Source organism: Talaromyces rugulosus, chromosome III, assembly GCF_013368755.1.
Source record: "Talaromyces rugulosus chromosome III, complete sequence".
Lineage (NCBI taxonomy): Eukaryota > Fungi > Ascomycota > Eurotiomycetes > Eurotiales > Trichocomaceae > Talaromyces > Talaromyces rugulosus.
Window position 1 is genome coordinate 239,842 of NC_049563.1, and position 14,318 is coordinate 254,159.

At 46.1% G+C, this 14,318-nt stretch overlaps 5 protein-coding genes across 5 annotated transcripts; 2 read left to right on the forward strand and 3 right to left on the reverse strand.

The window, feature by feature from the left end:
• Positions 1-719: 719 nt before the first annotated feature.
• Positions 720-2,184, reverse strand: TRUGW13939_04938 (uncharacterized protein; the record flags this gene model as incomplete). Its single annotated transcript, XM_035488103.1, has 3 exons — positions 720-959; positions 1,065-1,764; positions 1,826-2,184. 3 exons carry the CDS (start codon positions 2,182-2,184, stop codon positions 720-722), a joined length of 1,299 nt encoding a protein of 432 aa, XP_035343996.1.
• Positions 2,185-2,829: 645 nt separating this feature from the next.
• On the forward strand, positions 2,830-4,108 carry TRUGW13939_04939 (uncharacterized protein; the record flags this gene model as incomplete). The annotated part of the gene is made up of 5 exons (XM_035488104.1): positions 2,830-2,973; positions 3,050-3,264; positions 3,342-3,492; positions 3,549-3,581; positions 3,635-4,108. The coding sequence occupies 5 exons, from the start codon at positions 2,830-2,832 to the stop codon at positions 4,106-4,108; spliced, it is 1,017 nt and encodes a 338-aa protein (XP_035343997.1).
• Positions 4,109-4,690: 582 nt separating this feature from the next.
• TRUGW13939_04940 (uncharacterized protein) lies at positions 4,691-7,264 on the forward strand (the record flags this gene model as incomplete). Its single annotated transcript, XM_035488105.1, has 8 exons — positions 4,691-4,778; positions 4,976-5,685; positions 5,748-5,871; positions 5,924-6,024; positions 6,077-6,315; positions 6,372-6,985; positions 7,038-7,211; positions 7,257-7,264. 8 exons carry the CDS (start codon positions 4,691-4,693, stop codon positions 7,262-7,264), a joined length of 2,058 nt encoding a protein of 685 aa, XP_035343998.1.
• Positions 7,265-7,560: 296 nt separating this feature from the next.
• On the reverse strand, positions 7,561-9,009 carry TRUGW13939_04941 (uncharacterized protein; the record flags this gene model as incomplete). Its single annotated transcript, XM_035488106.1, has 8 exons — positions 7,561-7,839; positions 7,890-7,983; positions 8,047-8,079; positions 8,146-8,299; positions 8,349-8,591; positions 8,646-8,790; positions 8,858-8,877; positions 8,946-9,009. The coding sequence occupies 8 exons, from the start codon at positions 9,007-9,009 to the stop codon at positions 7,561-7,563; spliced, it is 1,032 nt and encodes a 343-aa protein (XP_035343999.1).
• A 627-nt stretch (positions 9,010-9,636) lies between these two features.
• On the reverse strand, positions 9,637-12,915 carry TRUGW13939_04942 (uncharacterized protein; the record flags this gene model as incomplete). Its single annotated transcript, XM_035488107.1, has 4 exons — positions 9,637-10,402; positions 10,459-12,131; positions 12,244-12,517; positions 12,653-12,915. The coding sequence occupies 4 exons, from the start codon at positions 12,913-12,915 to the stop codon at positions 9,637-9,639; spliced, it is 2,976 nt and encodes a 991-aa protein (XP_035344000.1).
• Positions 12,916-14,318: the final 1,403 nt, after the last annotated feature.

Sequence of the window (14,318 nt, forward strand, 5' to 3'; positions counted from 1 at the left end):
CCTTTCCGCTGTAACGTCCACAGTTTGACAGTTTTCCAAGGCCTCTATAGCCTTTGCTATAGAGCTATTTTAACCTTAATATCTCCTTCCTCGTGTATGTCGCTCTACTATCAAGGCGAATATATCTCGATTATCGTCCACGGTTGTCTTGCTCTAGGGGTTAATAAACTCAATCACAAAGATATGTTCTTTACCTTTAGCAGGAGGATGGAGGGACTCCATTTGCACTTATAATTTGGCTCATTTAGTTGCTTGAGCGTCCTCTCAAGTTGGATTTTGCTCAGTCGGGTTAATTAACGTAGACTTGGTCTCACATCTTCGAATCATCTCTTGTATAACCCCGTATTACTATACAACACGGTACTATGATATAGCTTTAAGGAGTATAGCGGTCTTGTTTGGATATCACCCCTTCTTGTACTCTCGTAGCATAAATACGACCCAATGTCGTTGATGTTGAACCTTAAAACTCGCGATAATGCCTTGATCTATGGCCTACTAGTAAGACGTAGTATTCGGAGGAAGCTATACGATTCGTACGTTTGAGAGAGCTGTTAAATTCCTAACCAAATAAACACCTAGCTTATGACCAGAGAAGTTGTCTGTTACTATGTACAGGGATGTGGCAAGAAGAGCTTTCGATTGGTGATAATTGAACGTTGAGAGATGAAGTAACTGAGAAGCTAATACATATGTTCCTAAATAAAGCGCTCGTTTATCTATTTTATCCACTCATACTCGCTACCGGTAGCCAGATGGTCCCTTAGATCTCCTGAGCGAGCATGGCCCTCAAAATTTTCTGCACGAGCTGCTCGTCCACATAGTTTCCCTAATCTCCCACTTGCCTCCTGGGACGTCACTTCCTGGTATGTTACCGTCTTAAGAAACTTTCCTACCCACAGGCCTCCAGTATACCGAGCCGCTTTACGGGTTGGAAGTACATGGTTTGTCCCTATGACCTGTCATAATGAACAAAGTTAGAAGCTCCAAGGTATACGTGTACACGATAGTAGGCGGTAAGAGTGGACTAGCAGGTGTGAAGGAGAGGAGTAGAAGTGTCGTACCTTATCTCCAAAAGAAACACAAGTCTTTTCACCCAAGAACAACGCGCCATAATTCCTCATCTTTTCTAGAGCCTCGCGAGGTCGTTTTGTAAGGATTTGAACATGCTCGCTAGAATACTCGTCGGCAAGGGCATAGGCCTCTGTTAAATCTCCCACAATAGCCACTTCACCAAATGTCCTCCAAGACTCCCCTGCCAGCTCAGCGGTCGGGAGTCTAGTAAGCAGTGTATCAACTATCTCAATCGTTTTCCTACCAATATCCTCCGACGTAGTAATAAGGACAGCAGGAGTGTCTGGACCATGTTCTGCCTGCGATAGCAAATCAGTAGCAATAGTGAAAGGATCTGCAGCCTCATCGGCAACTATAAGGACCTCCGTGGGTCCAGCAAAGAGATCGATACCAATGTCGCCGAACATCTGCTTCTTTGCCTCGGCGACGAACGCATTGCCCGGTCCGGCGATAAAATCTACCTTGCGCATTGTTTCAGTACCAATTGCCATCGCAGCAACAGCTTGAACCCCGCCTAGGATAAAGATCTCATCTGCACCAGCTAGATACATGGCTGCAACAGTGGAGCTAGGGATTTCGCCAAGGATTGGTGGCGTGCACCCTACTACATATGAAACTCCAGCGGTTTTGGCCGTAAGAATAGTCATGTGCGCGGATGCGAGGAGAGGGTAGCGGCCACCAGGGATGTAACTATTACATAGATCAGTACCTTGCAGCAAAAAATAACAGCAGTAATAGAAAAGGCACATACGCGCCAACAGAACTGATAGGTAAATTTTTATGCCCGAGATGAACACCAGGCTGGATCTCAATCTCGATATCCGAAATGGACTTTCTTTGTGCAATAGCGAATTTGCGCACATTTTCTTGCACTTCCTTGATGTCCTTGATAGTTTGCTCCGGGACTCGAGAAATGATGTCTTTTATCTCCTCCTCTGACAGCTTGAAGGATACAGGCGACCACTTATCGAACTTTTCCGAGTATTGTCGTACAGCGGCATCCCCATTACTTCTAATATCGTCGATGACACCCTTGACAATTGCTGGGACACTTGTGCTTAATGGCCTTGCATGGGGCTTAGGAGCGGCAGATTTGATATAATTAGGCATTGTGGCTGATTGGTGAAAACTGCGAGAGGCTCTGTGAAGAGGTTGGTATGTGTTTAACCTTTTAACTTAAAACGATCGAATCTGGGAGTATCGTGCTATTTATGTCCAATTTCGCCAGCCGTTGGGTAGATGGAAGTCTTGGATTTCATTTGCCATGACCCATGAGTCTATAGTCACATCATTTGCAGAGACAGCCAGGTATCATAAACTACAACGTATGTAGCACCTATGGCGCCCCAATTGTAAGGATATGTGGAAATGTTGGGGTATAGGCTTTCTACCCCAAATCTCGCCTCGTGTCTATGTGCAGCTAGTTTTTCTGTACTTACCGGATAAATCTTAGATTGGACCTTTCAGCTGTCCAAGTGAGCCTCGTTTGTTCGTCTGAAACTGTGGGGAGAGAGAGACAACTGGATTGCTGTGCTTTCTTTGTGAGTGGGCTTGGTTGTGGCGTGGGTGGCGTGGTCACCCCAAAAGTCACTAAACCGGTGGGCCCCACGATCTATTGACAATCCAATCGTCAATAACAACCTTTTAAAGTCTTCTGGTTGCACATGTCAGTTCCTGAGACACCTTTCCAATATTCATTCTCACACTCTTGCTTCTGTGTCCTTTGAACTTCCCAAGGGCACGCTTGCTACCAAAATGACCACTGGCCAACCCACTCCACTACAATCCGATGTGGTACTGGATGAATCGTTGTTCCAGGCAAATGCGATACACTCATCAACCTTGGCACTGAATAAATGGCTGGTTGAGCAGGGTAAACAAGAAGCAAAATGGTGGGAAGTACGTGTTATTTTGTCTCGGCTACTTCCTCAAACTACAAAACTATTGCATTAATGCTAAAGAGAGAGGTCCACAGACAGGAGCATCAGCCTATCGTGACTTGCGCGCCACCGGGAAAACAGTGCACCCAGCCCCAGTACTACTACCTCAGGCTTCGCAATTTTTTGTGCCGTCTCGAGACCCATCTCGCACCATTATGTGTCGGATGTTCAGGCCGGCAGTGAATGGACTACTCAAAGGCCTGTTCCTACATATTCATGGAGGAGGCTATGTCTTGGGTTCTGCTACAGGGTAAGCGTCTATTATCTACGGTCTTTGTTTCGTCTCTTTTCTGTCCTGTAACGCATGTTCATGTGGTAAGGGAAAAGCCAGGATTTGATGTGCGATCATATCGCCAATAACACACAGCTGCTTGTTGTGTCGATTGAGTATCGTCTTGCTCCAGAATATTGTTTCCCTGCCGCAGCGGAAGATTGTCAGGATGTCGCAGATTGGATGGTGCTGAATTCCAAGCGAAAGGTATGTCTGACAGTGTGTGTTTTAGATGTTGTGCTCTGCTGATACGAGGATGTTAGTTTGGAGTGGAGATGAATTTTATCGGTGGCGAAGTACGTCTCCCGTTCCATCTTCAAGCTTGAGCTAACTTCTATAAAATTTGTAGTCAGCAGGTGCAACACTTTCTTCCGATGTTCTGATTCATCTTCGTGGCGCTCGCCGACTTAAAAATGTCAAGGGTGCAATACTCAACTACGGGTGTTTTGATCTTTCGCTTCTGCCCTCGGCCCGTTTGAGCAAGTCAGAAGAAACTCCCATCTTGGGATATTCTGACCTCCAACATTTTTTCGGGAAATATCTTCCGGAAATGACAATTGAAGATCGAAAATTACCAAGTGTTTCCCCGGCTTATAACGAGCTAAGCGACCTTGTGCCTGCGCTCTTCATTGTGGGAACAGAAGATGCGCTTATCGACGATACTGTACTCATGCACTCTAGATGGAGAAGGGCAGGAAACCCTGCGGTATTGAAGTACATCCCTGGCGGGTGTCATGGCTTCATGGTTTTTGATGGAAATGAGGTCGAAGTGGCACGTCAGGGCTGGAAATTAATGATCCACTATCTGAGACAAATGATCTAAATCTCGTCACCAACAATGACCTTTTATATTAACCATTTACACTTGTATAATTCCACGTCCCTTTTATTAGCTTGTAGTAATGAGTAACGAGGGCGCAATGAAATCATGAAACTTAGTTTACCTTTTGATGGAGCTTGTGATGTTGATTTGTATGACACGTGCCTAGAAGGATGCTACCCCGGTTCCTTGATTCCGATAACAGCTGGCCCCGTGCTCATAGGGCGCACGTTCAACGTACCTTAACATGCACATTCATACTCCTCGCCCTTTAGCGTTAGCCTCCGTCAGCTCCTTGCGGTTAGTGCCCTAGCACTACTTTGGTTCCTCTCTCCTTTGCGTTAGTCTCCATGTCCCCTTGCGGCTAGTATGTAGTAACTACGATATCATTGGCTCATTGGTTCCAGGGATGTGGATACGGGGTACTGTGGGGGAAAGTCCGTTCATCGTCTCGGACCTTCTTGCTTGCTTATAGAGGCTGATGATGCCCTTCGTTTTTGAAATTATTCTGCACGCTTCCGAAAAGACTCATCTTCATTTTGAAATTTCATCGCGATATTGGTTTTGACCTCTAAAATTGCTACAATGGGTGGACATCCTCCAGCGCAACAGAAGAAAGCAACCCGGAACAGAGATAATACCGCAAAGAACCACGTCTGCCAGTATTGCGAGCGTAGGTTTGCGCGGTCTGAGCATCTTAAAAGGCATCTTCGAAGGCGTACGTACTTCTCCCCTCTCCTGTGTGACATTCTATTCCCCCCCCCCCCCCCCCCCCCCCCCCCCCCAATGTCCCCTCAAGTTGACTAGATTTAGACACCCTCGAGAAACCGTACAAATGTAAAAAATGCTCTATTTGTTTTTCTCGCAAAGAGCTCCATGATCGTCATCAGACCACTCACCATCAATGCTCCCGCAGCAGCTTCCCTTCGCCTGAGATTATTCCATCTGACGTCTTCGCTACCGAGCCAAAAAACATAGTCGAGCTTCATTCCTCGATGCCGGATACTGGGAGGAGTGAAAACGACGTACCTAATAGTGACATTATTTCACTTCCCTTCAGTCCCAGCAGCAATGCTACTTTTCACCCTGTTTCTTTTTGGTCTGACATGAGCCAACACTCCTCGTTAGAAGGTATTAGTTCTCTTGACCCGAATGGCAATCTACCTATATCTATATTACACTCGGAAGTTACTTCTCTGACAGACTGGGGTTTGAACGAGATTTCTATAGAAAAGTCAGCGCAGGATATTTCATCACTGCTATTAGACAATACTATAGACTCAACAACGAAACCAGGGTTTCCTCAAGAAGAGCAGCAAAACTTTCTAGAGCGCATGAAAGCCGGAAAGTCATCACCCCCCTCGCCATTTTCCGTATCACCACCCGGTGACAGCGACTTTTGGTCCGTTCTATCGGACGAATCGAATAATTTTAGAATTCCTTGCTCGCCGCTACTAGATGTCTTCTCATGGCCGGAAGCTCAGTTAGGATATGTAGGGACAGAGCCTACTCAAATATCAGATCCACGAATTGATGGTCAATTATTGGATACTATCAAACAGGCATTATCAAAACACCAGGTATAACTGCTCGCAAGCCCCATATATTCCAGCAGTATCTCATCAAAACTGAGGGGCACCAGTCCAACGGTAGAGTCGAAATATCGGAAGCCCAGATGCTTGAAAAATACCTCACGATGTTTTTCGCGACTTTAAACCAACATTTACCTTGTATACATGAATCAAGTACATCATCGATTAATCCAGGTAATTGGTATTCATTCTATTGGAGATTTATAGCAGAATCTAATTAAGATAGCGGTTACAATTGCTCTTATAGCTGGTGGTGCCATGTACTGCTCCAAGTCTCAAGCTGGAATTGCTCTTTTCGAGGTTTCTAGACGCATGGCGGGAGAATACGTATTTATTCCGTATGATTCGATCTTGGTCTACTACTAATGTGTTCACATAGATGGAGATCAGTCAGTCACAGACCATTCCCCCATGGGTCTTGCGCACGCTGCTTTACAACTGCCTCTTTGGATTTCCAGGGGGCAGCTCATCAAATATGGATAGCACTCTCGGGAGCCTTAGGAGCTTAGTAAGGATAGCCTCCAGCATTCAGTCCTTTACAGCTGCTTCTAGTCAGATGGAGAAATCTGTGGTAGTCGCGGAGTGGAACATGTTTGTGGATAATGAACTATCCAAACGGTGAGTGCATATCTGCAAGGTGGATTATTTGAAAACGTAACTAAAGGTGCTTGAAGATCAATCTTTGGCGTTCTAATTGTTGTTGGGATGTGGTCAACAGTCTACGGATCGATTGATGGGGCCGCAATTAGACACTTCAGCCAGGTACACCTGCCTGCCCCGGAGGTGCTCTGGAAGGCGCCAACGGCCTGTGAATGGCAGAAATTAAGACTGAACGCCGGGAGCCAGCCACTGCCGCGGTTTCGCGAAACAGTTGACGCAGTATTCTCGAACAAAGCGTACAGGTGTGGCGGCTTGGCATCCTTGTCTATAGTCATGGGAATCTTGATTTCTGCTGACGAACTGCGATCTTCGTCCCCTATGCTACCTCAAGATCTGAAGAGCCGTATAACACAGGCTGTTGAAAATTGGTCAGCAATGCATAATGAAGGGTCTACCGAGAATTCGGATGTGAACTTCGTTGCGTACCCTACTGCAGCATATATTCGGCTATCATTGCAAGTTGATATAAAATTTGCCATGGCAATGTTCATGACAAGAGATTTTCAATGCATGCGCGCAACATTGAGATCTGGAAACTTGTTCGAAGCGACAAAGCATGCGCTGGATGGGCTGTCTCCTTGGGCTATGATTTCCAAGATCCAAATTCTAATGGTGTCAATACCTTTCAGTAAGCCTGCATATTACCTATATAGCCTTCAGGTTACTCACCTCAAATTTAGCAATCGTTATTAGCGAGTGGGTACTTCTAAAGTCCGAATCCTCAGTCATTTCTACATCACATATGGAGCTCCTGTCTAAGATTGGCGAGGCTCTAGGGCTGCTTATACAAGGCAGCGCAATGACCCCCATAGGCATCTGGAAATCCCTGCACCATATACTTGAAAATGGCCCCAGTAAGTCGAAATTCCAAATATTTCTTAATGACCGAACTGAAATAGCAAAGTGACCCTAGCTTTGTCAACTGCAATCGATGCATATTCAAAGATTCTTCCTGAGATACCGTTTTCACCATTGTGTAAGAGTTAGGACTTGTAATGATGTTAGGACTATAAACTCAGTTCAGTATTATAATGTACGAATAATTCTTGCCAAAATTTACCCTTGGGATTTAGTTGTCGCGGTATTTACATATTCCTTCTATGTTCGAACAAGTCAAATATTAGAATAAATGAACACATACATTCTTTTTCTAGTGCTATCAATATCAGCCTCCTATCTAGTAGCTCTAGCATTCTCCCTTCTTTATTTCTGCTCTCGTGCTGTGGGCATCCTCCCTTCATCGAAGTACTTGTAGATAGAGGAGAAGTCCAAGTTATCAAAGCTGGATCCTGGCTGCGCCAATGGCCGGTATACTTCTTCTGTAAGACTGCCGAGAGGAACTGGGGAATTTACAATCTTTGCGGCAGCAACAGCCAGTGCGAGGTCCTTATGAGCAAGTTTTGTTACAAACCCGCCTTCGTATTCACGGTGCGAAGGCGGTGATGATGAACTAGTTCTTACTTCCGGAACCGGGTTATTGACCTTCATTCTGTTAGCTTGGCCACATAGAAATCTTGGAAATAAAAACGCACCTCTGAAGACCAGCATCGTCCCGTCGATGTATTTATTATTTCGGCGAGTTGTTGCGATTCCAATCCGAGCTTCTTCCCAAGCAGCATTGCCTCACTAATACGGTTAATTGAGTTAGATAAAATGGCCGATATGGAACACTTAGATATATATACTAACGCAACACCCATCATTGATATACCAAGCAATAAACTGTAACAAACGTTAACAGCTGGTTTCGAACGTATTAATTTGGTGGAATACAGGAGTAAAACGTACTTATTGGCAAGTTTGGCAGCAAGGCCCGCGCCGAGATCTCCACAGCTGAGTACTCGCTGTCCCATCGATTGAAGAATTGGCCGGGCACGCTCGAATGCATCTTTCTTTCCTCCAACCATTATGGTGAGAGTTCCATCTCTTGCACCGACAGTGCCTAACAGCCATTAGCAGGATCAGTAAACTCGTGACAAGAGGTTCTCTACCTCCAGATACCGGAGCGTCTATCATTTCTGCACCGGTCTGTTTCACTTGATTGGCGATGGATCGACTTTCCTCTTGCTGTATAGTAGATTCGTCTATGCAAATTGTTCGACGAACATCGTCCTTTGATAATTTTTCCAGGGCCCTTATGACACCGGACTTCCCCAGGTATACCTCTCTGACATTGTTTGCGGTTGGAACCATGCTGATAATTGTAGCAGCCTTGTTCGCAATCTCTTCAGGGGCTTGTATGTGCATATTAGTACAAGGTTTCGTATTTAAGACATGAGCTAACTCACTTTTAGCGCTCTCAACCTTTATGTCAGGATTCGCTGCAGCATGTCGAGCTATGATTCTCGACACTGTGTCTGGATTGACGTCACAGACGACGAAATTCTTGGGGATTCCCCCACTTTGCCCTGCTTTACTAATAAGATTATTGACCTAAATGATTCATTAATTTTAGTTGCTAAGTTCTACTACAAGGGGCTCTTGGTTCAAATGGACATACCATGTGGTTTCCCATGGCACCTGCAGGAAGAATTAGAATATTCTAAGCTTATTCATTCCAATATCTGGGGTTCTGATAGAGTCTTTACCTAGACCAATGAATCCTATGGTATTGTAGCGGGCAGCATTAAACAGAACTGAAGTGATCCGCATAGTGACTTATTTCTAGTACTTTGCCACACACTGAATATTGACGATGTTGGGCAAAAAGAGTTCTGGACTTGTAAAGAATCGTTTGTATGTAAAATGAAGCTTAACAATTCTAAGAGAGTAGATGTGCAGCAAGAGAATAGGGATAATTGGCAAGACTAAAATACAAAGTATGTCTAGTGTAGCTAGGTCTAATGCAACTCTAAACTAAAAACTAAAGTACGGCCATGAGATGTGAGGGCTTGGGGTCGTCGTGGGGTCAATGTGGGGTCCTAAGGTGTGGAGTCGTAAGGTAGGGGTGGATTTGAGTACTACTTATGGGTGAACCTCAAGCTGAAAGGTTGGGTGGGGGTTAGAAACTGGGGTTGGGTGAAAAGAGAAAATACAGGCCCTCATAATTAGGATCACACCGGCGCTCATGAGCAGCGTCGCGGCCTTGTTTCAGGCTCCGTGTGCTCCCGGAGCCGGGCTGAGCATAAAGCGGCATCGCGCGGCCAGCATTAGCGTCGCACATATTTGTTATATAGGTGACCAAGTAGTCGTCAAATTACAATGCAAAATATACACAATCAAATAACCGAATAAGCGGATAAAGGAAGATTGTTTCTGTACATGTGTAGTTAGTCCCCTTTAAACCAAATCTACAAGCTCCTTGGACACTAGGTGTGCCTCGCCCAAGACTCCCTTAACCACGAGCACCAGCTCATCGATACTTCCCAAAAACTTGAGATACGCACTCAACGCGACGCAGAACTTTCGGTATTCCTCATCGCGAACTAGCTCTGGGGTAACATTGAAATCTCCCACCCGAGTGCGGCCGTGTTCAAAGGCTCGGCGCAGCAGAGGAGTTGGGAGAATCTCAGGCGGAGCATCCTCTGTCTTCAAGGCCTGTTCACACATGCCCAAAACTGCCATAATTTCGCCAATGATACGATGATCGAGAAGGCCGGTTTGCCGAGAGAGGTTATCTTGAAAATGTTGTGGTAGGGAACCAGAAAGTACCAGTAGACGCCGTAAGTTCAGATTCATAGCATGGCATAGCCGCTTCACAATGTCCAGAGCCTCACTATCGAATCGGGAGCTTGAAAATTCAAACCGTAGCAGTGCAATAGGTCCATCTAGCAATACAAGCGACTCGGTCAACTGGATAGTGACTGACTCAGCAAGAAGCTGGCCATCATCACGGGAGTGTCCCCAGCAGGAAAGTAATAGGGCGTAATGATCCGACAAGGAACGAATAGAGCGAGAAAGGCTTTTCCGGACGTGTTTGGATGCCGATGGAGGATGTGGGAGAATTTGTACAATGATGGACGCTCCGACGCCAACCAATGCCAAAACGAGTCGTCGATAAAACACAGTGTAACCTACTCCCGGGTTCCCATACTGAGGAATGTGTCTAGAAAATTATCAGCCATGACAGAAATATCTCCGCGTTCGGTAGTTTTCACTCACGTATCATCGAAACTGTAGGCAACAACAAGTAAAAATGTTACACCAGACATGATTCCTCCCTGAAGGAAGCTAGGGGGGAGATACAACCTTATCCAGATAAATATCGTAAGAATAGCTCCGACGATAGCTGCAAGGCCATATGGACTCCCGGGTCCATTGCCAGATCCGATGTACCAGGCCAGCAATCCCAAAACACCTCCAGCGACAGTACCAACTACCCGTGAAATAACGGCAAAGGTAAAATCAGCCATGTAGACTAAAAGACTTGTCTGCGCCATAATCAAGGCCCATAGTCCTTTCTCGCGGTAGTAAAAGCCCGCAGTATGGGGAAGTGCAGCGGGTATGCTCAGGGCGATAGTCACGACCACCATTCGTATACCATAAAGTCCTGCATTTGACGTGAACCAGTGATAGGTACCTAAGACGACTCGCCCAGTGACACTCCGTGGCCTGCTGCGATATCCGCGGCTAATGCGAAGTTTCTCTTGCGCAACCTTCGTGAGATCAGCCACTTGGTAGGGGTCGTCGTCTGTCGCTGGAGCCAACATCGGCGTCTTTTCATTCGTTCCAGTTGCCCAGGCAGCGGCGTGTGTGAGGCTGAGAGGCCACCACAACCGAGTCTTTGTCGATTTATGAAAAACAGTGAAAATACGAGACATCAGGGCTTCTGTCTTGTCGATTGCGTTGGCCATGTGTTCCTCAAATACCATGCCAACGACGAGTCCTCTTGCTCGTGGTATTCTGTCGCCCTGAGCGTCGGGGTCCTCGAAAAATTGGGAGTATTCGGCAATAAGAGTCTCTGTCACTTTGTTGACAAAAGATCCACGAATTTGATGCAGTTTTTCCAGCGTGTCTGTGGCGCGTCTATGTAGCTCCTCCCGTTCCTCAGCTGCAGGACGGCGAAACCAGCGCCGGCTATTTACCATATGGATGCATTCTTTCATGAGATCAAGAGATTCTAGGCAGACTTCGATGGCTTCGGTACTGGATTTAATAAGCGCCTTAGCTGACTCGTCACCGATGTGGTGATCTCCGGCAGTGCGAAATCCATCCAGAAGTTCGGCCATTTTCGAGCGCTGATGGCCACCGACGTCGTGGGTATGTTTTTCGTCCAAGGCATGATCATTTTTTATTTCATCAACATAGTCGCGTAGCAAATTTTCGGTGCGAGAGTCGCTGAAGAGCCTGGTCATGTGGAATTCCAACAGCGCCATAACAGCCGTTACTAGGTGCCGTGCGGGTTCCTTGAAACTTGCAACGTCCTCAGATCCCCAAAGGCCAACGGAAAAATCTAGAGGCAAAAAGCCAAAGGCCGGTTCCATCTTTCGATATTCCTGGACGATTTTGGTCTGAATCATGCGCAAGGGCCCAAGTCCGTCCGGGTTCTTTTCTTTTTTCCCGAGTGTGGATGCGGTAAATTCCAATGGTAGCCTGAGGTGATCCATCATATCCTCAAGACTATCTAACAGTACATGGGACGTGGAACGAGGAAACAAAAGTACTGAACATGCGAACCCTAGTCCCACGCCGATCGCAGCTGGTTTGATCAGCGTCTCGGGGAGGGTCCCTTGGAACGAAGGGAAGAGAGGGGCATAGGTCAAGATAAGATCAGAGATAATGATACCGAAAATAGTAGTAAACGTCGCTTTTGGATTACTAGCTCGTAGCCTAGCCTAGTCTGGTCAGTATATTACAGACCTGAATGGATTGATCGATTGTGTTATTATCTGGGTTGGTGTCACCTACTAACAAATAGATGAAAAGGCAGACCATGCAATAAATCACCACAGTTACTCGTGCGTCAAGCATATACCCTTCGTAAATCAAGACTTGTGCAGCAGCGGTTGGAGTGGTCCCAGTAGCGTTCGCTTGAGCTGCGGCTGTCTGTTGCAAGGATGCGAATCGTGCTTGGGTCTCTGCGGCTGGCCTGGCAGCAAAAGCTGCTTTCATGGCAATTACTCCCCATGCCCAGGCCATAAGCATTCCCATAATCATGGTCGTTGCACCAAGAAGATATATAGACACAATGCCAGAGGGTGGGATCATCAATAAAACCATACTATGAAAACACGTCGGATCAGCATGTACGCTCTTTCTGTTCTCGAGGATCTACAGTTTGTCCACTGTGTTTTTTAATCCACCGCCTTACCCATAATAGAGAACAACGACAGGAGAGGAACCGAGGGAATCTCACCAAGCAAAGAAGGCCCCAAATCCGAGGCTCCGCAGCGAGGGGCTGATGAGTATCAACAAGCAAGCTACCCAGGCTGCAACCCAGCAGCGAAAGAAAACCTTGAGATCGCGGGCATTGAAGTGATCAAGGTAAGGCGGCAGTTTACGCTTTACTTTGGTGGCCGGCGCATCATTTTCTTGGACAGAGCTTGCTGTAGGCGGCGGTTGTTGCTGAATACTGGGTTGTTCCGCTTCCGCGAAATCCGAGGCTCTCCTTTCGGTCATAATGTCGCCTCAATGGAGTCTGCTGCACGAAGCAAACGATCAATAAACCATTGCTAAAATACCAATGGCTGCTTGATGAATAGCAAACAATGAATTGGCACCGGAGATGTGTGTTTGCGAGGGGAAGAGACGAGAAAACTTACTTAGGCCAAGAAACGGCCGTAAGGCCAAGGCTGGAAACAGCACGTGAAGTGGGGCATCATTGAGCATTCCTATTGGCTAGCATAGATTTCCCCTGCATCGTCCTGCACGCTAGCCCTAATTTGGAATATGACTCAGCGTCATCAAGAGTTGGCTACCGCATTAGGCTTAGCCTTGCGGGGCCCTGGGAATAGCTTCATTCAGGCCCAAAATTGAAGATTACTTCAAATACTACTACCCCATTGTGAGCCATCTGGGATAATTATTTGCCCTCTCTCATTAAATGCGAGATACATGGTGTAAATATCAATATGTTCGTCCTGTAATGCTACAGCATGAAGTTCCGGACAAGCGACTTTACCGGCAGACAGTGCTTTGAAGATGGGGATTGTGTTGCTATAAAGCCCAAGGGGGTGCCGTTTGAAGCGGACTGGATTCTTGAAAGCAGGCGACCTGACCGAGGGTCTCTTTTCGGGCTCTTTAAGCTTCCACCACTAGTTGATGCAGCACTAGTCCTAGAAATGATGTTTTATTGGATTACTATTATTTCTGATCGTTTGTAACGGCTGGCTAGATGGGGTAATAGGGTGCTGTCGCTAAAGAGTATAGTTTTTGTATAGGGAGGTGGGCTGAGAACATTAGTTGTTGCACCAGTCGACTATCTAGACGAAGATATTGTTCTCGAAATGCCCAGATTGTAACATTAAGCGTTCCGTATGGAGTAATGTATTTTTGATGATATTTACATGTCCTGCAATCCAGCACAATTTTGAAAGACGTAGAAGTGCCTAATAAACAGATTATCCCCACAATCACATGAACGAAGCATCTAAACCATGAGCGGACTGGATAAGGAGTTCTATCCGACGCAGTGATCGATACATGTAAGGTGCCAGCAGGACAACCCCTAGATACCACCACCATCGGCTTCAAATGCTCATTATCCATGTATTTACTAGCTCATATCACGCTGCTTATTATTTTTATAGTGTCTAAATAGTTATTTATAAGTTTGGGATCGCTACATGGGTAAATTTTAATTATTGTATATGTCGGGCTTGCGGCAAGATTTGACTATATTTTTGTATCCATCGGTACTTGCACCCTAGGACTCAAATGGCCTGCCCTAAAAAGACTTTAGAACAAACCTGATTATTCTTATAATAATATTGTACCAAAATTCAACTCATTGGCCGAGCCAGACCTGTGCCGGAACAAGACCTACCCGAGCGTCGGCCGAAGTCTTAGCCGGTTGCGGGGTT